Source organism: Pogonomyrmex barbatus, unplaced genomic scaffold, assembly GCF_055798465.1.
Source record: "Pogonomyrmex barbatus isolate J1 unplaced genomic scaffold, ASM5579846v1 scaffold3, whole genome shotgun sequence".
NCBI lineage: Eukaryota > Metazoa > Arthropoda > Insecta > Hymenoptera > Formicidae > Pogonomyrmex > Pogonomyrmex barbatus.
Genome location: NW_028297127.1, coordinates 20,932,306 through 20,955,912, shown reverse-complemented (window position 1 = coordinate 20,955,912; position 23,607 = coordinate 20,932,306). Strand labels below are relative to the sequence as shown.

General features: G+C 40.9%; 1 protein-coding gene across 2 annotated transcripts in view; it reads left to right on the top strand.

The window, feature by feature from the left end:
* The window catches only part of LOC105429561 (ribosomal protein S6 kinase alpha-5), a 37,078-nt gene that overhangs the window by 5,555 nt on the left and 7,916 nt on the right, over window positions 1-23,607 (top strand). Inside the window, exon 1 of one of the 2 annotated variants that reach the window (XM_011642612.3) lies at window positions 628-2,738. The exons of the other annotated variant lie outside the window; for it this stretch is intronic. Within the exon in view, the coding sequence (XP_011640914.2) occupies window positions 2,069-2,738 (670 nt within the window). The 5' untranslated portion in view covers window positions 628-2,068. Of the gene's footprint in view, window positions 1-627; window positions 2,739-23,607 lie in introns of those variants that run through there. 2 annotated transcript variants of the gene reach the window in all.

The window sequence follows — 23,607 nt, the reverse complement described above, 5'->3', positions numbered from 1 at the left end:
AGCAAATATTATGTGATAGATAAGATACTCGATTTCCTATATATTATTTATCGAAAAAAAATATTTAAAATACATTAAATTACAGTAAAATAAAATATTAAAAATACATTAAATTAAAGTATAAAATCATAATTTGCAATGCATAATTGCAGTTTTGAAACTTATACATTCCTGGCTTATGTAATTTTATATATTCCTTTTTTTATGATATATTCGATGCACGGATATTTTTCTCTCGACGAATTAAATTAATTATTCGAAGTACGATATTACAGCCAATACGCAGCGCACAGAGGTCAAAGGGTTATCCATCCTGCAAGAAACGCGTTAATTTCGCATGTTCGCCGATATTCTCTCTCTCTCTCTCTCCCTCTCTCTCTCTCTCTCTCTCTCTCTTTTTTTTATCATATCACTGTAATACATGCGTGACAAGCGTTACATTTAAATTCGAGAAAATTGAAATTCCTCGCACGATCTGCGCCAAAGTCGCGTTATGTAACCACGGGGCGTAGCGTTGCGCTAGAGCCGCTCCTGAAGTGAGGGGCCTCCCCCACTGTGTTTTCCAAATCAGCTGTTAGTACTCGACAGAGGCAGCGCGGCGGTGGCGGGGGAGGGGGAGGGGGGAGGCGAAGTGCTCGTGTAGAGTCCGTCGGTCAGGTTCTTCAGTCCACAACGACCGTGCGTTCGGAGTGTGTCGTGTGGATTTTCGTTCGCGTTTCGTTCGTATTGTATATACGTACGCGTAGCGGACATATCATAATAATCACGTGGCTGTGTGTTTCGCGCACTCGTTACGAGAACACCGATGCCGTGCGTCTTTCTCGCGAGGACACGAGCTTGCCGATATCACGGGAACGCGGGCCGGGGGGTTTTTCGCCCGACAAGTGAAAGTGAAGCTTTTGAGTGAAACGAGAAGTGTGCCGAAATTTCCAAGCTGCTTAAAACTCTCGTCCCTGTGCGATCTTCGGATCTTCGATCGTGGATCGTCATTCGACGCCGAGTCGAATCCGCCGTGTCGTCGAGCGAAAATCTCGTTGAGGCTCGGGAACGGTGTTTTCCCGATCGAGAGAAACTTCCGTCTTCCAAAAAACGAAAAACTCTTAAATCTCGAGGTAAAATATCGAAGACTGTATTCGTTCGTGTGCGCGTGGTCGATCGACGCATCGACACCGAGCATAAAGGCCGAAGGATAAAGGCCCTCGGCACTCGACGTGTCGAAGAAGAAACGTAGCGTCGCTCGGCGCCCTCGGCGCGAGCGGTATCCCCCTCGAGGAAAATCGGAGCGAGATATTCGCGAATCTGGCCAAGGCCCCCGCCGGCATTCGTCAAACGACCGTGCGAACAGCCGAGCGCGAGCGCGTTCGTACGTAACTCTTCCTATGTGTGTCAGTAGGATAACGATGATGATACGCTTCGTTCGGGCGAACCGACGTTTCTGCCGGACCACCACGGGCTACGGCACTCTTCTTCGTACGGACAATTAGGTTCACCCTACGTTGCGGTGCGACTGTGAACCCTCCCGAGTGACAAAATTTTCGACCGAAAGAACAAAAATCGCCGTGGCTTACGAATATCCCGCAGAGAGTGCTCACGCCGAAGACCATAGACCGAGGATCATAGATCCGTAGCTAGAACGGCTTTTACCGGTGTTTTATCAATTTAACATCGTGACGAGCAGTCGCGAGCAGTCCGATACGTCGTGATATTAGTTCGAGCGAGTTCACGGCCTAATAAATCCGCAAGGACAACCGCAAGCAACGAAACAGGATTCGTCGATTAACAGGATAATAACTCTATATTTAGATCTTTCGAGGGATCGTTACAATTACAATTATTATTATTATTATTATTATTATTATTATTCATTGAACAGATCGATTTTGTCCCCGCGACGGACGGTAGCCGCAAAGCGAGCGTGAAAAACTCGACTTATGTCGATCGCAACGTCGCCCGGTCGCCCTCTCTCTCGCTTCTCCTTTTTTTGTCTTCATTCACGCTGACATTGCTCGCGCCGCGACGACAGTGACGTACGCGGCACGTATCGCATCCCAGGCCGTACCGTTTCGCAATGGACGAAGCGATAGGTTTTACGACGGCGGAGGACGAGACGGGCGTAACGAACGCGTCGAAGAAAAAGGAGAGCGGCTACTTCGAGGAGAACTGCGGTGACCTGAGCGACATCGTCTTCAGCAGTTACAACCAGTACGGGGCCCTCCTCAGCGTCGACACCGCCGGCATCCTGATCGTCAACGAGGAGGCCAGGCGCTCGGATCACTGGGAGAACGGCAGGCAGGGATCCTCGTTTTCCTCCGGCCTCGTCGAGGACATAAACGACCTTGACGTCAACGACTCCGACGAGGCTAAAGACGACGCCGCCAACGAGGACGTTGCGGAAGGAGCCAAACACGGGATCGTTGTCAAGGACCCGGAGACCGCGCAAAGGCTCATAGTTTACGGTCAGGGTCCCGAGGAACTCGCCTATACCCGCGAGGCGGTCGTCCACATTCGCGAAGCTTCCGAGAGGCTCGTCCAGGCGCGTGACAAGTCCGAGACGCCTGCCTGCATTCACGACGACTCCTCCAAGACGATCCTCTACGTGCACGAAGACTCCGATGCGGTTGTCTACACCCATGAGGAGGTAATCGTCTGCACCGAGGAGGATTCGACGAACGTTGAACGCGCCATGAGTCCCTCCATCGTCATCGAAGAGTGGGATAACAAGAAAATATCGGATGCAGGTAAAGCTACTTCTCTGCTGATGAGTCGATGATAATACGACGTTATGTACATACCCGTTCGTCTTAAACGAACTCTTTCGTTCTCACTCTCGTCGCGCTCGTTCACTCCGTCCGGCAAGCAATTATTAATTTCTCGATGCTCGCAGGCTTATGATTATCCCTCGATAGTTTTTCGATGATTACTCCATCTAAAAATAATTGTGAGCTAAATAAATAAAAAAGGGAAAGCAACGTGCGGTGTTTTTTAAGAGGTGCGGAATTTATTGGCGACCAGCGAATGTTTACCATGTGCATGATATTTAGCAATGGCTTCAACAGGTCGCCGGTACATATGAGTGAGTACGGCTGACATATTAAAACCGCAGGCTTCTTAAAACCTATTAGGTATCGATTCGAATGTTTAACATTTCTTCCTACTGGGTTGCGGTGCAACATTCGCGGCGCCCGTAATCTCAGAAATTAATAGAATATCTAAGAATATTTATTGCGCGAAATTAATTTATTATAGGCACAATTTAAAGGCTTTCCTGGAAAACAGATGTAAGAAGCTTTTCCTTCAATTTTTTTCGGTATGAGAAAAAGGATATGAGGAAAAACTTTCTTTTCTACTTTTTTATCTTGGTCACAATATCTTAAAAGAAAAATATTAGAAAAAAATAGATGTCTGTTGTCGAAATATAAATTGTCGAGTCATAAATTTTTGTAAACTCATAAATTTTTTGAATGTTTTTATGTCAGAAAGTTTCATTCAAATCTTATAAAAAAGATATATATGATAATAGACATTTTTTTATATTATTTTGTAATAGATTAATGATCGGCAATGTTTCTTGATCGCATCTATGTATCATGTAAAATGTAATTAATGTATGATAAATTATTATATACAACTGAAATATTTTTTACGTGAAATCCCTCATTTTGCAAAATTTGCAATTATTGTGTATTCAACGTTACTTGAGGTATATAAAATAAGATTTACAACTTGAACTTTGACGATTCATTAAAAAAATAAAAAATGATATTAAAAAGATTCTGTTCCGTTTCTATACTTCTTAGGAATACATTTTTTTAATAAATTTTCTATATTTGGAATCCAATAGGCTTTAATGCATATTACATTAAAATATTTATACCATACATCAAGTTTATCTAAATAAGTTTATCTAAGAAATTTCTGTAAACTTAATGATAAATAACACAACTTTTATGCATATAAAAAAAGAATTTTTTTTGAACAGTTATATCTTTTCGTATGTAAAGAAATATTTTCAATGGGCCATTAGTGAGAGAGATAACGAAGAACAAACAATAAAATCCGTTAGATAGCTTTTTATACCTGAAGATTTAAGCAGTTCCAACTTAAGAATTATAAAGTTCGAAGAATTTTTGTCTATCATAAAATATTCAGAAATTCTCTTTAGAGCCCATAAAACCAATAACTTCATTGATATCGATAAATGATGTTTCCATGTTTCCCAAATATTTCAAATTTTTGTTGAAAGTCTGTTTTGACACAGATAGTCCGGCAAAGATATCGATTTTCACGACAATAAAAAAAAACGATCAGAAAAAAAGAAAGATAGCAAAGAAAGTAACGGTGGAACAGTATTCTTTTTCGATAATGTTCTTGCTTTCAACAGCTTTTTTAGATTTTGAATAAAGAACAGGAATTCCCCAATACTCACTAAATCACTGAACCTGAGAATTTTCTGGGATCTTCACAACCTTATTCTTGACTTTTTTTCGTTAACGGAGAAAATTTCTTTCTAAATTCTGCAATCTAAAATAATACATAATTTCTTCATTTCTTCATAAATAAAAATAGATATAAGGTATACATCCTTAAATTCGATACTTGTAAAGCGAATAGGACTTTAATAGATTTGCTTTTTGTATTGAGATTAGCGTTTTAAAGTCACCGCCTTTTGTCACCATCTTCCGACGAACCGATTCTAATTCTTTCCAGCGTGCATGATTTTTCTTCGGAGACGCGAGCGCGTCTCACGTCGTTTAGCTTTCCTCGATGCGAGTGTAACGCGGACTTCGACCTTTATGCTCCATAGCTGTGCGAAATTGCCCTTGGCGCGTATTCTTTTATAGACGTCGCGTTCGTCAAAAAGGAGAGATCACGAGAGATTTCGGAAAAAGAGAAAGATTACGATTCATGGTGATTCATGGTGATTCAGATTGTGCCGAGTATGGCGAATTCCTTGTCAAAATACCACCACCAACAATTTCTTCCCGTCACAATCGCAGTTCGCCAGAGACCTTCGGCGATCAATTGTCATTTTTTTAACGTTCACTCCGCCAATCGTTTTTTTTATCTCCGCTCGCAAGTGTACACGTACGTGTTTTTTTTTTTTTTCTCCCCCATTCGTATACCAAACTTCCATATTTAGAAAAAAAGAAAGAAAAAAAAAACGATCTCTTTTTTTTATTCTCTAACACTCGAGGTAGTTCCGGACATTCCGGAATATACGTGCGTTTTTAGCGAAAGGGTGAAGAGTTAATATTACGGCAGGAAGGGGGGGAGATCTTAATCACTTTCTCCTGCTGTGTACAACGAGGCACGGCACGGCTGAAACGCAGGTTTTGCGCGCTTTCGAAACCGGCTGCGTTAGTCTCAATCGAGGTAAAGCTCGTTTTCAAGTTTCGTTTCACCAACGCGATTTAACGTTGTCGTTAAATACGAGGGGGGAAAAAAAAAAAAAAAAAAAAAAAAAACGGCCGTGAGCTTTAACGCCCGCTTTATCTCCCATATATCCAATGGAGTTTTCATTACACCCGATTGAATATTCGTTCGACATTTAACATTTCGCAAACCGCTGCCGATGGCGGCGTCGATCATCGCCGGCAGAAACGTCCCGCTTCGCGTATTTCATTTATCTGCGCTAGACTCGTAATGAAAGAATCGAATGCCGAAGCCAGCGAGCGTTTCTTTGCGCGCAAACAAGTTAATCGACACGCGGAAAGGTGGTAGCGTCATTCTCGCGTCGTTCACTCGCTGAATAAACCGTACCGCATCTGCAAGTGTTATGGGAGATCTAAAAATAGACCGCTATTATCAATGAATACGAGACGCCGTATCGAAAGCCAGCGCGAAAATAGCCCGGTTACGAGAGCATTTTCGGAATATAATCACTTTCTTCCTCTATATATATATATATATATATATATATATAGATACTCGCCTGATCGATCCTGCAATCGGAGCGTAAAACGCGAGAAATATATTTTACGCTTGACACATTCTGCACAAATGTAATTTCTTCTTTCGTCTCACTTCGGAATTATGGAAAGGTAATCATTCAATTCACGTTAAAAGAAATATCGCATGCCGCTGAAAATAAACGGAGAAGACGCGACATGTACGCGAATATAGCTTCCCATATAATGAATGCCACGCGCGGATTCTCCCTTGCGACGTTTGATAAAATAAGAATCGACTCGGACTTGTTTTTTTTTTTTTTTTTTTTTTGATTTCCCTGCGTATAAAATGCAACGGGTGTCCGAACGATTTTCATTGCGCGTTGTATTCACGCGCGATGAATCAAAGAGAAACGCGCTCCACATCCACGGTGGCGATATACTCGAATAATTGGTGCAAAAACAAATCATCGTAAAACTCTAACGCGCCAGCCACTCGCACGTTGAGTTCCAACCATTTAATATCGCAATCACGAAACTATTGCAGTGCTTGGAGTGCCCATCGGAACGATATATCGCAGAGAGTCTCTCGATTACCGATGGTACATCTGGTTAAGAAGAATGATCGTTTCGATTCGAGAATAACGTCAATAATTTTCTACTTGTACGGAAATGAAAAATAGAGAGGACTTTAACGAGACGACTTGATTGCAAGACTTGATTCTTTAGACGCTCTCGAACGAATCTTGTTGTTTTTAATTAAAAAAAATTTATTGATGCGCCTTCCGATTTGTCAAGATTACTCGATGATGATATTCAAAGAATCGATAAGATAAAGAAATTAAACTTTGTTTTCTTTTGCGAATAAGGTTTCTTGAAGATTCGAGAAACGAGTCGGTCTAAGTCGGTCAAGAAATTCGCGAGCAAGAAAAGCCGCGTGTGTGTTTGCATATTTGCACGTGTGTATCTATACGTGCCTATAAAAAGAATTCGCGGAAATAAAAATAAAAAAAAAAAGAAAGAAAGAAAAGAAGAAAGGAGAGTTCCGCACAATGTGTGAAATAATACGAGATAGGGCACGTAATTGCAACGAACGGTGGATACGGCCCTGCCGGATGGCCGTGAAAGATAGGTCTTAATGAAAAAAAGAATGTTAAAGACTACACGTGGATGCCGGAAAAGCATAAGTGTCGGTCCACAATAAGTATTTAATCTTTAAGTCGTTTAAGAAATTGGCCAATCATAGTCGATTATTCTTTTCACATTCGATTATAATTGGTCAATTTCTTACTTCTTAAAACTTAAATCACCTATCGCGGACCGCAACACTAACGCATAACTTGACTTGATCAAACCTCCAACAACGTACTTGTACTTCGTACTACGGGATGTGAGTTACCAATACAGAAGATTCATACAGCTGTTGTTTCTATAAATAATGCAAGGCTGCTTAAGAATAAACTGGTAAATACCGTCATGAGATGATGAACTCGGTCCCTCCATTTTCCGTTATTTTTATACATATTTTTCCGCGCCGGAAATGAAGGCTACCGATAACAACGATCGACCAATATCATGGCACAATTAGGAAAATCAAGAAAATTACTTTTGCAGATATCGAGTTCCGAAGACCGAGTCGAAAAAACGACTTCGAAGTTTTTCGAATTTTTACTTCAGTAAATTGTATACTGATATACATTTCCTGTATTTCAAATATTATCTCTTGTATACGCACAATCTTTTATCTTACACACAAAGGAGCTAAAAAAAAAGAAGGTCTTAAATCAAGATTATATATTCTCATGTTTATAAGTAAGAATATTATAATCTTCATAAAGGAGACTTTTAATCTTCAATCTTGAACAAAAATAATATTTGCATTAATACAAATTCAATCAAATCGAGACTACAAGTTAAGAAGATTATAATATTTTTACTCTCATATATGAGAATATTTTTCTCTTTAAGATCAATTTTTTTCTGTAGTGTAGTCTCCATTTTTAGTAAAAGACATAAAAATTGGATGTGAAGGAAGTAAAAAAATTATAGATTCAAAATGACACAGAATTGACGAAACTGCTCGATGTCTGCTCGATGTTTGTTGGTGTGACATATTAACAATTTATAAATAATTTATAAATAAATTCTATAACAATTTATAAATAAATTCTAAATGATACCATAACATTTTTCACCGATGCGACGCGATACGATTATCTTGTCCAGGGGTACCGATTATGGTTACACCCGATACATCCAATGACGTAATATTTGCCTTGTTTTCGTTACGAAACGGCACCGAAAACGCTATCAAGCTGTAATATTCGCTCAACCAGCAAATACTTCAATTATTGAGCGCAAAATTATGCGATTTATTAAGCGAGAAATTATGCGGCCATAAAAACGAGATCTTTGCGCAATTTATATATCTTTGTTTCAAATCCAGAGGTAGGAATTATTAATCATTCGGAAATTGTTTTGATATGAGTGGAATTCAAGTGGAATAATTGTAACTCGCACTTTTGCAACACGTGAACTGCACGTGTATTATAGATAGTTTTTATAAATATGATTTCTTGCTGCTTTTTGTAATCATGTTTATTCAAATAAAGATTATTCCACGCGCCACGCACGACGACGTGATTAAGTTCTAAGTGATGCAAATTACTTATTTGAAATATAAGTTTTTGTACAATCAAATATATCATAATTTTCAAAATCAAAATCCCGAGAAAGATTTTGATTTTGAATTCGTTAAAGAATTTATTTTAAAAATTAAGATCGCTTGTAACTTTTTCTTTATTTATTAATTTCCAACTCTTGGTATGATAAACAATCGAACATTTTAATTATAATGAGCAATAATTTGATCGCTGAGCTCTTTAATAAATTTCTTAATCATTCTCGATGTGACAATTCATATTTTTACCATTATAATAGACAATCGCAGCGCGTAGTTATCGTTTTTCCATTGCAACATTATGACGTAGTTTGTATCGACTGCTTCGAGATAAGGAAAAACGATAAAAATAAAGATATTGATATAGTTTCACGTATAGATTTCGATGTTCACTGTTGCGCGAAATAATTCTCGTATCTTTATTTATCATAAAGACAATTTGACAATTCGACACGAGATACTCTTTGCCAAAAAATCGCATTAAAAATTGAAATGCAATAAAAATCGTATATGTAGCTGTGTGTGGTCTATATTAATATTTCAAGAACTCGGGGAAAAGTTTCACCTTTAAAAAAACGATCAAAAAATTACATGGAATTTATTTTGTTTAAATCCTTCAAAATCACCGAGTTAAATTAACTGCCTTAACACGCAGTTTATTTATTTTCTTTCCTTTCAATTCCGTAGACTCGGGGTTCGGTTTTCACGCAGAGAAAATTTAACGTAATGAGTAAGAGTTTTGATGTTAGAGTTTCGAAAATTTGAAGAAAATACCTCAGGCAGTACAGAACGAATGGGAAGGAAATTTAGGAATTTTTAAGTAAAGTTTCCAACATAATGAATCCAATGATGGTGGAGATTTCGGACTTGTGGAGCCCTTGGGAATTTTTAGAGGCGCCCTAAATATAATATGGCGAAGAGGACAGCATCAGGTATTTGGGTTTCTAGAAATTTTGAACTGTCAGTCGATCTGGCCTTACTCGGTGCTGGTGGCATGTGTGGCGAAAAGCAACCTGAGACATCGTGAATAGTGCCACTGTCGCGGATGCACTAAACCCTGCAGTAAACCCGTTATCGAACGGACTAAAAGTGGCCTCTCCTCGATTTCGGTTCCTGCAGCGGGATCTTGCCATTTCTGATTGTCGTAGGCGGTGGGAGAAAATGCCAGTGCCCGAAAACGAATTTTTCAACTTCTCCCGAGTGCTCAAGAAAGTTGGAAATATGGATACGTAGTGTTTTGTTTCTTGTAAAACTTCTCAACTCTTCCTTGCGAAATGGCCAAGACAGGTCAGTCTGCTCAATTTTTTTCAACTTGTCGACACTCGTGATTTTCGTGATGAATGAGATCGTTAACTTGTAAAATTGGCGAAGCAGAATCACTTTTCTTAATTAAACGCCAAATATCACTATTGCACTATCAATTTTTTTAATAATCTATTATTATTTAGTAATATAGGCTATTTTGTATTTTGTATTGTATAAATTATTAATGATCGTATAATTGAAAATTATAATTTAGTATAATAACTTTCAATCTATACTAAAATAACTAATATTTGTATTTCTTAATTATATTGTTATTACGAATCTGTAAATAGAAGAATTTTATGTATGTGTAACGTAAAATTTCCGTGTATGTAATTTCTATGTAACAAGCATTAAAAAAATTAAGAGTAAGGAAGAAAATTATGGCATTCGTGCGAGAAAACATTACCCAGAAATCATAAACTTTATATATAATGTGTAAGACACATTTCGAAAAACACTGACCCGACAAAAATTTGTAGAAGAAATCAACAATTTTTTGGAGATTCTGGGTTTTATATTTTTTTCACTCAAGAACGAAAAGTATTAGTTATAAATAATAAAATTATGAATAATAAAATAAAGTTGAATACTTCGTCGTTTCGTCGCGGTTATTCGCGGTTTATTTTCGAATTTCGACTGATTGTATTCGATTTCCTTTTTTTCCAACTTATTAAAATATCTTTGTTACTCGCCCGATTCCCCTAATTCCAATGGCAGACGATGCCAGAATTCGTCGTCTGTAATTTTTCCACGGATATGCTATAAGAGCTTCGGCACACTTGTTCGTTACACTTTCATCCGCATACCATTTATTTTATTATTCACTTTTTGCCCCGTGAGAAGATCCGCGATATCCGGTTATCGCGAGCAGCATTCTTTAAATCGCCCCGGTTGTTTTTAAACCGTGTTGGTATCATCGTCGATGGTACGCATTAACATCGACTAAATTAGCGATCATGCGCGAAGTGTGTGTCCGCGAGCGAATGCGAACGAATGCGAGCGAAGACGGTGTCGGTGTCGCATTCGTTTCTACTTGGGCACGCATATTAGACGTCTGCTTATACCTGCTTCCTAATGCAGATATTTTGCACGACAGAGGCACGTGACGGCCGTCCTTAGTGGAAGATAGCGTGCCGATCGCTCCGTGCCGCGCGATTGCTGTTTTACTCTCTCTCTGCTGAAATTAACGTACCGGACGATTTTTATGGCTAGCTTAATTACCGTTACCCGATAATTTTCGATAATTGCATTGTACAAACTCTCCCGGCTTTTGTTGAGGGGAAACTGGTTATGCTAATTACGCGCGTAATCTCTGCTCTTCTGCTAAACCGTCGTAAAATGGAGTCCGGCGTATTTTTAATATATTTTGCAAGTCGGTTATATATGCCAAGTAGAAAAAAAAAAATATATATATATATATATATATATATATATATATTTCAAAAGGTAATGCGTTGGAGCGGGCGGACCAGCGCGCTCGAATAAATATTAATACAACATTTCTTTCCTCTCTTACAAAGGACATTTAATCGCGACGGCGTTTATTTTTCATTGACCCCCTCCCCCCCTCCATGTCAGGCTAATTACGAGCGGGGAATGATAAAAATTACTTTGTTCACCCCGTAATGTTACACGAATAATAAATAACGCCACCCGATGAGTTATAGCGATGAAACGTCTGCGTGGGGGAGGGGGAGGGGGAGGGGGCGAGCTTTCCGAAACTGTGTCTGTCGTCTCCGCGACGAGTTTGGTGATACCAAAAGCGAAATCTTCGTTTTCCTCGTTTCTCGCGGCGAGTGAAATTGGTTTTTAGCATGGCGAGCGTGTAAGTAAGTTTAAGTAAGATTTCGCGTGTGCCGCGAGAGTAATGTGCTCGGGAGTATGCATATTACTTTCACATTTTACCTCGGTCAGCCTCGGGAAGCTTTCGGCGAACGATCCTTCCTTGAAGTTTAAATCCCGCGATAATCCCCTCGTTATCAGCCCAATCACAGTTGGTGAACGCTTCGCCAATTAAGCCGCGTTATTATTTCGTTATTTATTTGTTGCACTTGATGAAATTATTCATATTACATTGACGCGCGTGATGAGGCAATGAAATATACATAGTAAATAAATAACAAGAGAAAATGAATAATATAGAATGATATTGTAAAGTAAAAAAAGAGGGAGGTAAATAGCTGTTTAAAAAATAGTTGTTTGTGTTGAAAATTATTTATCAAAGCGTAATTTGTGGGCGTGAGCAAATTGTTAGATCGTGCTTATACATTGCGTCTGTTGCTTTGTATCTTTTCGTTTAATGATAAAAAAAAAAAGTCTATCGCGGAAAGAATATAGAATACAAATTTCATTTACGTATATAAATGTTAAAATGTGTAAAAAAATGTGTAAAACAAGCCTATTATATAAAACGCGATCTCATTTTTTTAATACATGTTTATTTCGAGCTATAATTAGTTGCTAAGATAAAATAGAGACAAGTTGTATTTTTTAATGTTTTAAATTGACGCTAAACTCTTTAATGATCTTTAACTGACGAATGATTGATATTCAAAACTACGAGTTGGATTATAAAAATAAAAATTCGAAGCTCGCAAATAATTAATGATTGCTCGTGGCTGGGAAAAAATTGCCGTGTGGGCGCCAATTTAAGTAGGCCACGTGGCCACGTTTCGGTTCTTGGCATCGATAACGGGGAAAACGATTCTAAGGTCGCCGGAATCGCGACAGTTATAGCACGAACATTGATGGTATCTTTCCATTTAGAATTCATTATTTAACACCCTGTCAGAATTATTCTAGATACTTTTCTATTTAGACTCGGAGACGTAAGTCCAAATAAAAATATTTGGAGGCTTGAATCCAAGAAGAAAAATTTGCAAAAAAAATTTATCGCTGTCACTAATCTAAGTGAGATATGAACTTCGCTTTCTTCTCTCGCCAAAAAGTGAAAGCTAGCTCGTCTTTACTCGGGAACGCTTTCAATTATTAAAACTGAAATTCTTTGCGAGAGAGAAGCTCGTCGTAGAAAGATACAGAGCTATTTTAATACGGACATGCTTTCGCAAAAATTAGATCACGCTAATCACGTAAAAATTGGACGCTAATTGTTTGGGGTATTCGTACACACATACACGCGGACGATGGGCACGAGCAAAAATCCCTGAAAAACGTTTAAATTTAGCAATTCGCATATGCATACAACACCAAGCGTCTTTCTATTTATAGAACCCGCATCGCGCATATGTGCATGTGTACTCGACAATAATCGCATTCGGCCGTACTACATTCGTGACATTGGGATTTTATTCGGATCGATCGGCTCTGAATTGCATTTTTACAATAATTTTCAAGTCGAAAGAGCAGTTGGAAAGGAAAAAAGTTGAAAAGGAAAGTCTTGATAAGACAAAAATAAGGGACAGAGAGAGAGAGAGAAGAGGGGAAATGAGAAAGATAGAAAACTTTTTAAAAAATTTTTTTCCTTGAATTAAAATTTTCTGCTGTATTAAATTGTTAAATATAACGCAGATGTATATTGACATAGATATGTTGATAATTGAAATTTATATCGCTAGGACAGCAAAAAAATAAATTGACTAATTCCCGATAGCCATAAATCATATCAATATTAATCAATACTAATCAAAATGAAGGATCGAAGTACGAGAAGATCAGAATTGCTCAATAAATCTCGTAGTCTCGGTCCTTCTGGAATTAATTTTATTTATCAATATATCAACGATTATGGTGTTTCTAAATTTCAGTCAGATAAAATAATATTCTGAAAAGATTTTTTTGTCTCGCTGAACGAATAAATGTTTCTTCATTAGCGGTTTTTTTTTAAATGATCAGTGCGGTATATTTTCGCGTATATGTTAAATAAAAACGGTAGAAGTTAGAAGATTAATTTATATTTATCATTGCGGCACACACGTGTGTTACACACAAATGCACGATTTGTTAATTAAAATTAAATGCACGCTTGATTCTACATTAGTCTTCTTGGAGGAAAACTTTCTGTGGGTTATATCATCAATGAAAGTATATACGCTGTACGTATGAACCTTACGATACGATATTTAAGCTTCAGATGTATTCGTTTTTCGGAATTACATTCTCAATTAAAAAAATAAAATGGCGTGATCCCGGAAGGGAGATATCCGATCGGGAGGGGGGGGGGGAGACCGGGGAGAAAGAGTTTTCGATTTTATCACTGTGAATAAAGTTATTTATAACTTGCGTTTATAACCCGAGTGAGTGAGAAATCTAATATTGTCCGATCGCAAACTATATAGAGATCGATTACACGTTCCGGTGACTGGAAACCATCCTCCGCGTCGGGAAGATCTGCAATCGCGGGTCTGAGAATCACTGTATCACCATCACGTAAACACACGTTCACCGACACGCGCGCACACTTCTAATCATTCCGCGGGATGCTTTACATTATTGTGCGGTGTATATCGTGCGATAAAAATATCTGGGCAGCGATGCTTGGTAAGGCGGTAAGTTTCGCGATCGCGTCGCCGTGCGCGGAAAAAGAATTTGCAACGCTCTCGGAAATTCAGAATCGCTCGCGTTTGAGCCGAGCGGCTATTGGCTATTATGCAACAATTTGATGCGTTGATATATAAAAAAGTGAGTGAAGTGAATGAATGAGTGAGAGAGAGAGAGAGAGAGAGAGGGGGGGGGAGGGAGGGGGGCAGAGAGAAAAAAATAAAAAGTGAAAAAAAGAGAAGAGGACGGCCATTGTTGCGCGGTCCCGAGAATTCCTCATCTGAAGGATTAAAATATTAAAGAACCCGAGCGAATTATTCTCCCTATCAATTATTCGCGTCGCGACGACGACGACGACGACGACGACGACGACGACGACGACGACGACGATGCTGTCTGCATCCGACGTCGCGGATGCTCTTGTCGATAAACTCGGTGATGCAACGGGAGAGAGGGAGGGAGGAAGAGAGAGAGAGAGAGAGAGAGAACGCGCGAGTGACATGCACGTAATATGCGGTACGTTCGTTATGTCACCGCTACCGCGGAGCCGATGGCGGCCGGCTTTCCTCCTCGGCATAATTACGCCGTAAAACGAATTAACGTTAAAGCAAGCATCGCACGCGACACGCGCGATGCCCCGACGCGAATTTCGAGTGAGAAACGCTCAACCTATTTACCGAGAAGTCGGCCTGTACCGGGAACCGAATCGGTTCTCGAACCGAATCGATTTTTCGAGGAAAATTTTCACATAGACATCTCCGTCAACATCAACAAGATTATGATGAAAAGTTTTCTGTTTTCTCGACACATTGTTATCTTAATTAACTCGGCTTACTTTTCGAGTTAATTTTGCCTGGTCGATGAGCTGTGATTTTTTTTTTCTTTTTTATTTTTTTAAGTCTATATATAGTATTCATGATATTGTGTGTCATTAGCTCTTATTAAGTTAATTGTTATTAAATTATTGTTATTAAATTACTATCTTTTTATTTTGAAGGATTATAATTAATATTTATCTAAAAACACCGATAAAATCGCAAAATCGCTTAGTCACTTAAATTTTAAATGCCGAACGTCTCAAGGATATTATCTCGTTGAATCTACACGTTTACGTTAAACTGATCAGTGATTAATATTTTATATGCTGAGTTAATAATGATCATGAGGAATCTTCGTGTTTTTACACTTGATCTTTGATGTAGTCGTAACATTTTTATATTATACCAAAATATATAGTATTAGTTGATGAGCGTATTAGTATATTTTTATCCTTTTTATTAAACTTAAAAATAGGATCTAGATCAACACACACACACACACACACACACACACACACACACACGCGCGCGCGCGCGTAATAAATTTCTTATTTGTATTTTTAGATATAAAAACGCGAATATCAACAGAAGTTTCTATTTTATTTCTTTTACATCGGATAGAAAACAATACACAATCTGTAATCTCACGATTATCTTATAGTTATTAGAACATGATAATTTACTCACTTTCTATTTTTGCGATCTATTTCAAGAACTCTTATTTGTTCCAATTTTCCATATCTTAATTGATTTTAATCTAGCTGCAGTTAATTCAATGCAATATGAACGGTGGCTCGTAATAATGTTAACAAAATGATTTCATAAAATAGTGATATTTTCGTGATAGATAGTACTTTTTAGAATTAATGAATGTTTTCTTGCCCTTCCTCCCCCTCTTCCCCTTCCATTTACGACACGAATCAATTTCAATACCTGTCGCGTCGAAAGTGCCAGATGGACTAAAATATATTATTTAAATATATTATTTCGAGTGTAACAAGGTAAAAACACATTTTCGCCGTGTTTGTGCCATGCGTTGCGTTAACGTGCGTTCTCCGTACATTTACAACAATTTCAATAGAGACTTTTTCCGACCGGGAGTTCATGGACTCGGAGAATCCGCTCGTCGTTTCCCGTCGTCGGCAATCGCGACAGCGACTATTTTCTCCCCGGTCGCCGGTCGAGATGTGAACCGGCGAGTAAACAAGCCGATCGGACGCGAGTCGTATGTCTAAATATAAAATCGCAACAAATCAATATCAAGCGTGTCCCTGTGATCCCCTTCCCCACTCGTACGGCACGAACCGATAAATACCGGAATGGATATCTGGAACGGCTGCCTCTCGTCTCGCGATCTCGTGTGTCTTGTCCGTATCAGGTATCTTCCGAAATGATTAAACGCCTCAAAGATTAGCCATCGTGCGCGCAAGAGAGAGAGAGAGAGAGAGAGAGAGAGAGAGAGAGACATGGTACTGATCTTATCATTAGTATCCTTCATGGCTACTTTCGCATATCAGCTCTTATATGGAGGCGACAAAAAGACGTGAAAGGAACATCACGTGTCTTTCCGCGTACAGCGAACGAAACAATGACAGTGCCGGTAGGTGAAATCGTAGCCGCGATGTAGCGCGTTAAATTCCCGAGAAGGGAATTAAATAGGAATTAAAATTTGGGAGAAAATTTAAATTCATTTTTTTTTTCGCCTCCTTTATCAATATAGATTACGTTTCGTTGATGGAGAGAACGGGAGGCTTCTTTCGTTGTCCCTGATTCGCGCAGTTTCCCGGGGGGGTTTCCTCCGAGAAACCCGGGGGAATCCCGAGATGCTAATTTCTCGATCTCGTCGAGAAACGTAGGAAACGCGATGAATGAGCTTCCTTGTCGATCGTGCCCGCCCATTCGATTCCACGCTCATACCTGCGACGCGACGCAACGGCGTTTCTATCTCGCCTCAATTAATTGCTGCTACCGCTCGTCGCAGCCTCTCTCGAATCGCACACGTGTACCGCCCCACACGTGCCACGAGGCAGCCCACGACCGCCACGAGTGTGGAATGTACGTAGCGTCGAGGCAGTACGGTACCAAGTAACGGTTGCGCCACGGTATACCGGCCACGCGGCCTCCCCCTGTCCGCTCCCCCCCCCCTCTTTTTTCTCCCGCCTCCCGCCTTCTCGCTTTTCGCTAATAGCGTCGAAAGGAAATTATATTTCGTGATCACGCCACGCGTTTCTTATTTCTGGTTGACATTTTCGTGAGGAATAATTCTTTTCTCTTTCTATTGGATTATTACACGAATTTCTTCTTAAAATATTAAAAAAAAAAAAAAGAAAATTGAATTCAGAGACACAGATCTGAAAATAATTTTGAGTGATCAATATAATTATGTAGAAACACTTGAAATAGCTTTTGGGATATAAAAATTTTTTATAGTATTATCGCCTACATAGTAATTTTGATGGCAAAACAAATCAACAAAATTATTTTCAAATCTGTATCTAGAAAAATTTTTAGATACTTTCTCGAAACCGTTCTTGTTATGTAAAAAAATTTATTTGAGAAAGGAATTTCCCGTGACATTATTATTTTTAATTTGCCATTTGCCATTTGCGTACTCGCACCATTCGCTTTACTAATGTTATATAATTTCACTCGTCAAGCAGAAAGAGAATATTGCATTTCTAACGATAATGTCTCGTCTCGGTGGCACATTTCACGGGTGAAAACCTATGAACAGCTTTCTTTGTAATTACAAAATTAAATTTTCGGGTATAGTATACTTTCTAAACAATCGTTTATCCATAGCCAATTCTTACGACTACAGAATCATCGCCGGCAGAATCACGCCGCCAAGTTAATTGTCTACGCTCCGCTTCGGTGCTTCCCCTCGATATTTCGAGGTCTGCGACGCCGATACCGAAAACCCGTATTGATAACAACCGAACAAATGAATCTGTTCTTAGAAAACGAGTATATCTTCCTCGTGCGTTGCGACAGAAATTCCTTAGTCGCGAAGGGCAGAAGTCCGAACGTAACGCTCCGATCGCGACTGGATCGCGGGATGGTGGGAGGAAGGAGGGGAAGACGGGGGGAGGGGGGGGGGAGGGAAGAGCACACACGATTACGTGCACGCGTGTACGTTCGCACGTACACGCGTGCGCGTGCACGCGGTGTGTTGTGTATACGCGTGCGGTCGAGCCGGCGTCGCGGACGGCGAAAGAAAGTAGTCGGTCCCGTTACGAAATAGCGAGTGAATGCCGACTATCTGGGTCAGACAAAAGCGGAACTTCCGCGACGGTGTGCACCTCGCGCGCTATGTGTGTGCACTTCGCGGGCCGTCGCGCTCATGGGTGGGTGGCCCGTCGCAAATTAAAAGCGATAACGGGAGGCCTTTTCCTCCATCCTCCTTTTGTCCCAGTGCGCAGTGAGAATGCGCGTTTTTTTTCCGCGCGCGATCTCGTGCGTGTTTCGAAGAAAGAAAAGGAAGAAGAAAAAACAAAACATCCGGCAGCCTCGACGAAACCGTAGCGAAACCGCGTGTGCGATTCTCGGATTCTCGATCTGTGTGTGTTAGGTAACAAGCCGGAATGAAACTACCGGGGATCCTTGAGAACGAATCTCGGAATTCGAACGGACGCTGAATTTCGCCTAATCTTAACGCCTCTCTTTCCCAGTCGCCAGATCGCGGGAATCTTATGGTCGGCAGAGAGAGGAGGAGGAGAGCGAAGAGGGGTTCCTCGTTAAAATTTTTGCATTTTGTTTACTCCGTTGCGTCAACGGAGTATAGTAAGGGGAAACCTCTCGTCGTCTCGGGAGAGACCATACACGAAAGTCTTTCGCGGGTTGCCAATTTGCGAAATTGGCGACCCCCGGGCGAGATTACGGTACATATCCTTCCCTCCCCCCTTCTGCCGATTGTTTTTCCTCCGGTGCAATCGGACGTCAGAAAAAGGGAACTCATTATTCACGAACGAGTGAGAGGGGCCGGAATGCCGTTCCGAGGTAACGGAGAGGCAAAACCCGTGGGTCCCGCGAGTTGGCGAGCCGGCGGCAGAAGGAGGCTGCCGTCGTTGCCGCCGCCATCACCGAAGCCGGAGTCGAGGTAAATCGAAGAAATCCATCGAGGAGGAATCGGGAATCGGGAGTCGTCCTACCCGGCGAGGATACCCCACGTTCTTGGAAGCGCGCCTCACGCGCGAGATCCTCCGCGAACTTGGCTCGTCATTCCCCCCTCCCCCTCCCCCCCCCCCGGCAAGTGGGTCATCCCGCGCCCGCGATTTGCGCGATTTGGGGGCGGGGGGAGTGGGCGAGGGCAGATTACGAATCGCGTGCGCGGACGCGCGTGACGCACCCGCGCGATTTCGCGATAATCACGAGCGTGGACGAGCGTACATGGGACGAGCGTAGATACGCGGATCGTAGGTACGCGTGTACGCAGATATACGTCGTATATAGGTATAGGTGTACACGCGGCGCCGTTGCCACGGTACGCCGTGGTCTCCCTCGCTACCTTGACATGCATTCTCTCCTCGGGCTGGCAGTCAGGGCCGGGGACGCCCGGGACGAGCCCGGGCCTCGCCCGAGCCTCCGCGCGCGATCCTCCCGCGACCACGGTCCGCCGTGTGTGCCCGTGTGTGCTTTCACCACGATTAATCGACTTCGCTCTTAATCCCCCGTTCGCACCTCGCGACTGGATTACGCAATCCTGTGAGGAATATATCCTTGAGATGGATTTTTTTTTTCTTGAGATAGAGAGAAAGAAAAGGAAACGCGTTAATTCATTCGCCGCGATTCCGCCGGACCTACGTATGTATTTTGCCACACACGGATGCGTGGATATTTCCGACATATTTCCCTAACGACGACGGTCCACTTTACTTCGCATGCCAAGCGGGAAATGATGCTACACACTTTAGCGAGCTCTCGCTAAAGCAGCTCGAGGCAAGACGCGAGGAATTAAAAGACACTAAATCTTGATTAAATTGTTTGATTTGTTATAGATTCAGGTTTATTACGGACGGGGGGGGGGGAACTTTCGCGCGGTGCTTCAATCAGGAACAGCTAAACTAGGTGCTAGGAATAAACTGTTTAACATTAGAAGGAATTAGTGAAACTAGCTGAAAGGCGCTTGTATACGCGAGTTATATCGGAGATGATATATCGGAGGTTTCAGCACAGGTGAGAACATTAATCCTCCGGCATGATCTCCTCGCACCGATTTAGCCAGATCTCGTCTTCCGGGTCTTCCGGTTCCTTTCGCCGCTTCCCCACCGAGAAATAGGTTTCTCTCTCTTGGCGTAAAAAAGTAGGGAAGGAAGAAACGCGCGGAAAAGTATAGAGACGCAAAGATGCAAAAGTGAAAGTGGCGACGCCGTTTATAATTTCTGTAACAGAATCGCGACCCACTTGCCGCCGTAGCCGCAATCTCGAGATTCCCATTTTTTTTTTTTTTTTACATTTACCGCCGAATGAGTCAACGAAATGAGCACGACGGGGGAGAGACAGCCGGACTATTATTAGTCATTCTTTCCTAATATACGTATAGCCCCCCCCCCCCGGTATTTCTCTTGAGCAAATGCATTATGGATATCTTATCGCATTCTTTTCGCGTTATTTTCGATATCGATAACAAAAGAACGAAAGGATCCGAGGTGGACAACTAGAAAAAAAAAATATATTTGTTTGCATTGTAATGTTAATGAAACTTGCTGACTAGCTTAGAAGGAACAGGAGAAAAACATAGTTCACGACAAGCACGTGAACAGATTTAATATACGTCGTCACAAATGCGAGGAAACGAAAATGTACTGGATAATCCATGATGAAAAACGACACACGAATAAATTCTATTTGCAATTCTAATGCGCTCGTTTGATGATCGCGAACTCCCGACAAGCTCGAATTGCCGTAGACTCGTGTTGCTTTATATTCAAGAAAGTTATATCCTTAGAAAGCTCGAAAACATCCGTGACCACGTGATTTCAATGTTCATTCACAGCGTCATTTGGCGGTCATTTACAAACATATACGTTTGCGAAGACATACTGAATTACTTTGTCTTAGCGATAGTCAACTGTCATTTCTCGTCCCGTCTTGTCTTTATTTAAAATGTTTTTCCTGCCTTTAAGGGAGTACGATCGAAAAATCAAAACGCTTTACTCTGTTTACAAATTATATATAGAACATTATTATATAGAATATATATTATATAACATTATTTAAAATGAAATTATGTCACATTAAAATTTCAAATCTCGTAATCGTGTAATCTTTAAGGGAAAAAAGTTGGAGTTTTATGCATGATGTATTACATTGATTTTTTTATGCTTCGATTTACAAAAAAGTATAAATATTATCGTTAATTATAAGTTAAAGCAAATCTTTTTCTACAGCTTTTGCAAAAAATTAACTTCGCTCATCATGTAATTTTTTTTTTATACAAGCAAAAGTATGCCTATTTCGCGCGTAAACGGCTGACTATTCCCAATATTTGAGCACACAACTCGATCAGGAATGCCAACCTCATTTTCAGAATACTTTAGCAAGTGATCGATAGTCATTGAACACGAAGCATTAAAAAATACTTATATATATTTTCTAACAATAAAATATTAATATTATGATCAGAGATTAAAACTTAGCGCTCAATGTCATCTTTTTGTTCTGATAAATTATAAAATAGTCTTTCTTATTATTATAGAATTTTCATATATTAGTTGGTATCGCTGATGTATAAGGATAAGATGGTACCCCCCTCTCGCCACCCCGCAAGAGATCGATCGTACCTCGAGATACCCCCCCCTCATACGAGAAAATATAATCGATCGACTTCTCTTTGAACATGTGATAATTGCGATTTTACACTAATTAACACTGCGTTCGAGTGATTATTTGAATTTTAAATGTATTTCGATTCCGATTGTCCGTGAACTTTGTGACCTACTTAATTTGCTTCGCAATAAAAAGAGATAAAAATGAGAGATAAGGAAAGATAAGCGGAAATATGGAACTGTAGAAATAACTATAGAAAATCTCAAGATACACCATGTGTGTATACCAAAGTTATGCGCAAAATGACTGATACCGAGAGTACTTATTTATTTTGCAAGTGGAAGATCGCGATCGACTACTTTGCGGACAGAAAGAAAGCCGCAATTCTGGGACGGATCTGCACGCTTTGGCTGCAGAGTGGCTGCTACTTGTGACACGTGCAATTTCACGTGCAGTTTCAACGCAACGGCTCGGTAACCGCCGGTAACTTAAAGATGGCTACAAGGGTACAAAAAAAAAAAACGCGCGTTCTTACCTGGGTGGTCCGGATGCGAATACCAGCTGTCACCTCCAGAATTTTTTCACGCCCGCGTTATTCACCCGCGCGATTTGTTCGCATCGGTGAAAATCTGCACGAATGAGGATATTCTACTTAAACCAACGCGAAAAAATCGTCCAGATGAATCGAAGTCAATCTCACACATGGCGAACGAATAGAATATACAGCCCCCCCCCGTTCGCGATATTTTCTCTCGTTACTTTTTTTTTTTTGTATCTCTTGATCTCTCGTCAGATTACGCGCAGTACGCGCACTCTACTCTTTTCTCACGGAGCGATTAAGGATTGAAATGAATACGCTTCCGGTCCACCGGCGATGCCAGTCGATGATAAACGACGAGCGAGGAAGAAGATAAAATGGAGAAACGATTATTATTATTATTATTATTATTATTATTATTATTATTATTACGCGTTTATTATTACATGTTATTTATCATCAAGTCGCTATCATCATGCACGCGTTCGGGAGCTTGTTATCGGCCGCCACGTGGATGCCGCGGCGGTTGTTTTGCGAATTATGTAACACGACGTAACATAATCGCCACGACGCCACGATGCCACCACGCCGCGCCACGTCGGAATACATGAATGTTTTACACTCGGCGCGTTTTACATTCGGCCAAACGTTACGTTACGTTATTTCCGTGATTCTTACACGGGAGTGTTGTTTTTCCGCGAGTTGTCGTCGTCGTCGTCGTCGTCTCGCGTCAGACGCGCGCCGCTTTAATTGCGGGCGACGTATATATACGTGCGATTTTGTTATGCGAGAACCGCGCGATAAAAACAGCGTGCCCCGCGGCGGGCCGCTCACGTGCGCGCGCTTCGCTAGCCGATACTTCCGCTCGCACCTGCCGATATTAGCCGTGCATCTCCGCCGCAGGTGCCTCGCATCTCCGCGCGATGATCTCCGCACTCGGAGATCGTCGGATAAGCGGCATTTCATTCCAAGCCCAGGCCCTCCACGATGTCCACGCACTTCCGGCCGACATTCTGGCCGCGCCACGACCATTTTCTCTCTCTCTCTCTCTCTTTTTTTTCTCTCTTTCTTCCTTCCTCCCTCCCGTCTCTCGATGCAACGGAGGTTGAC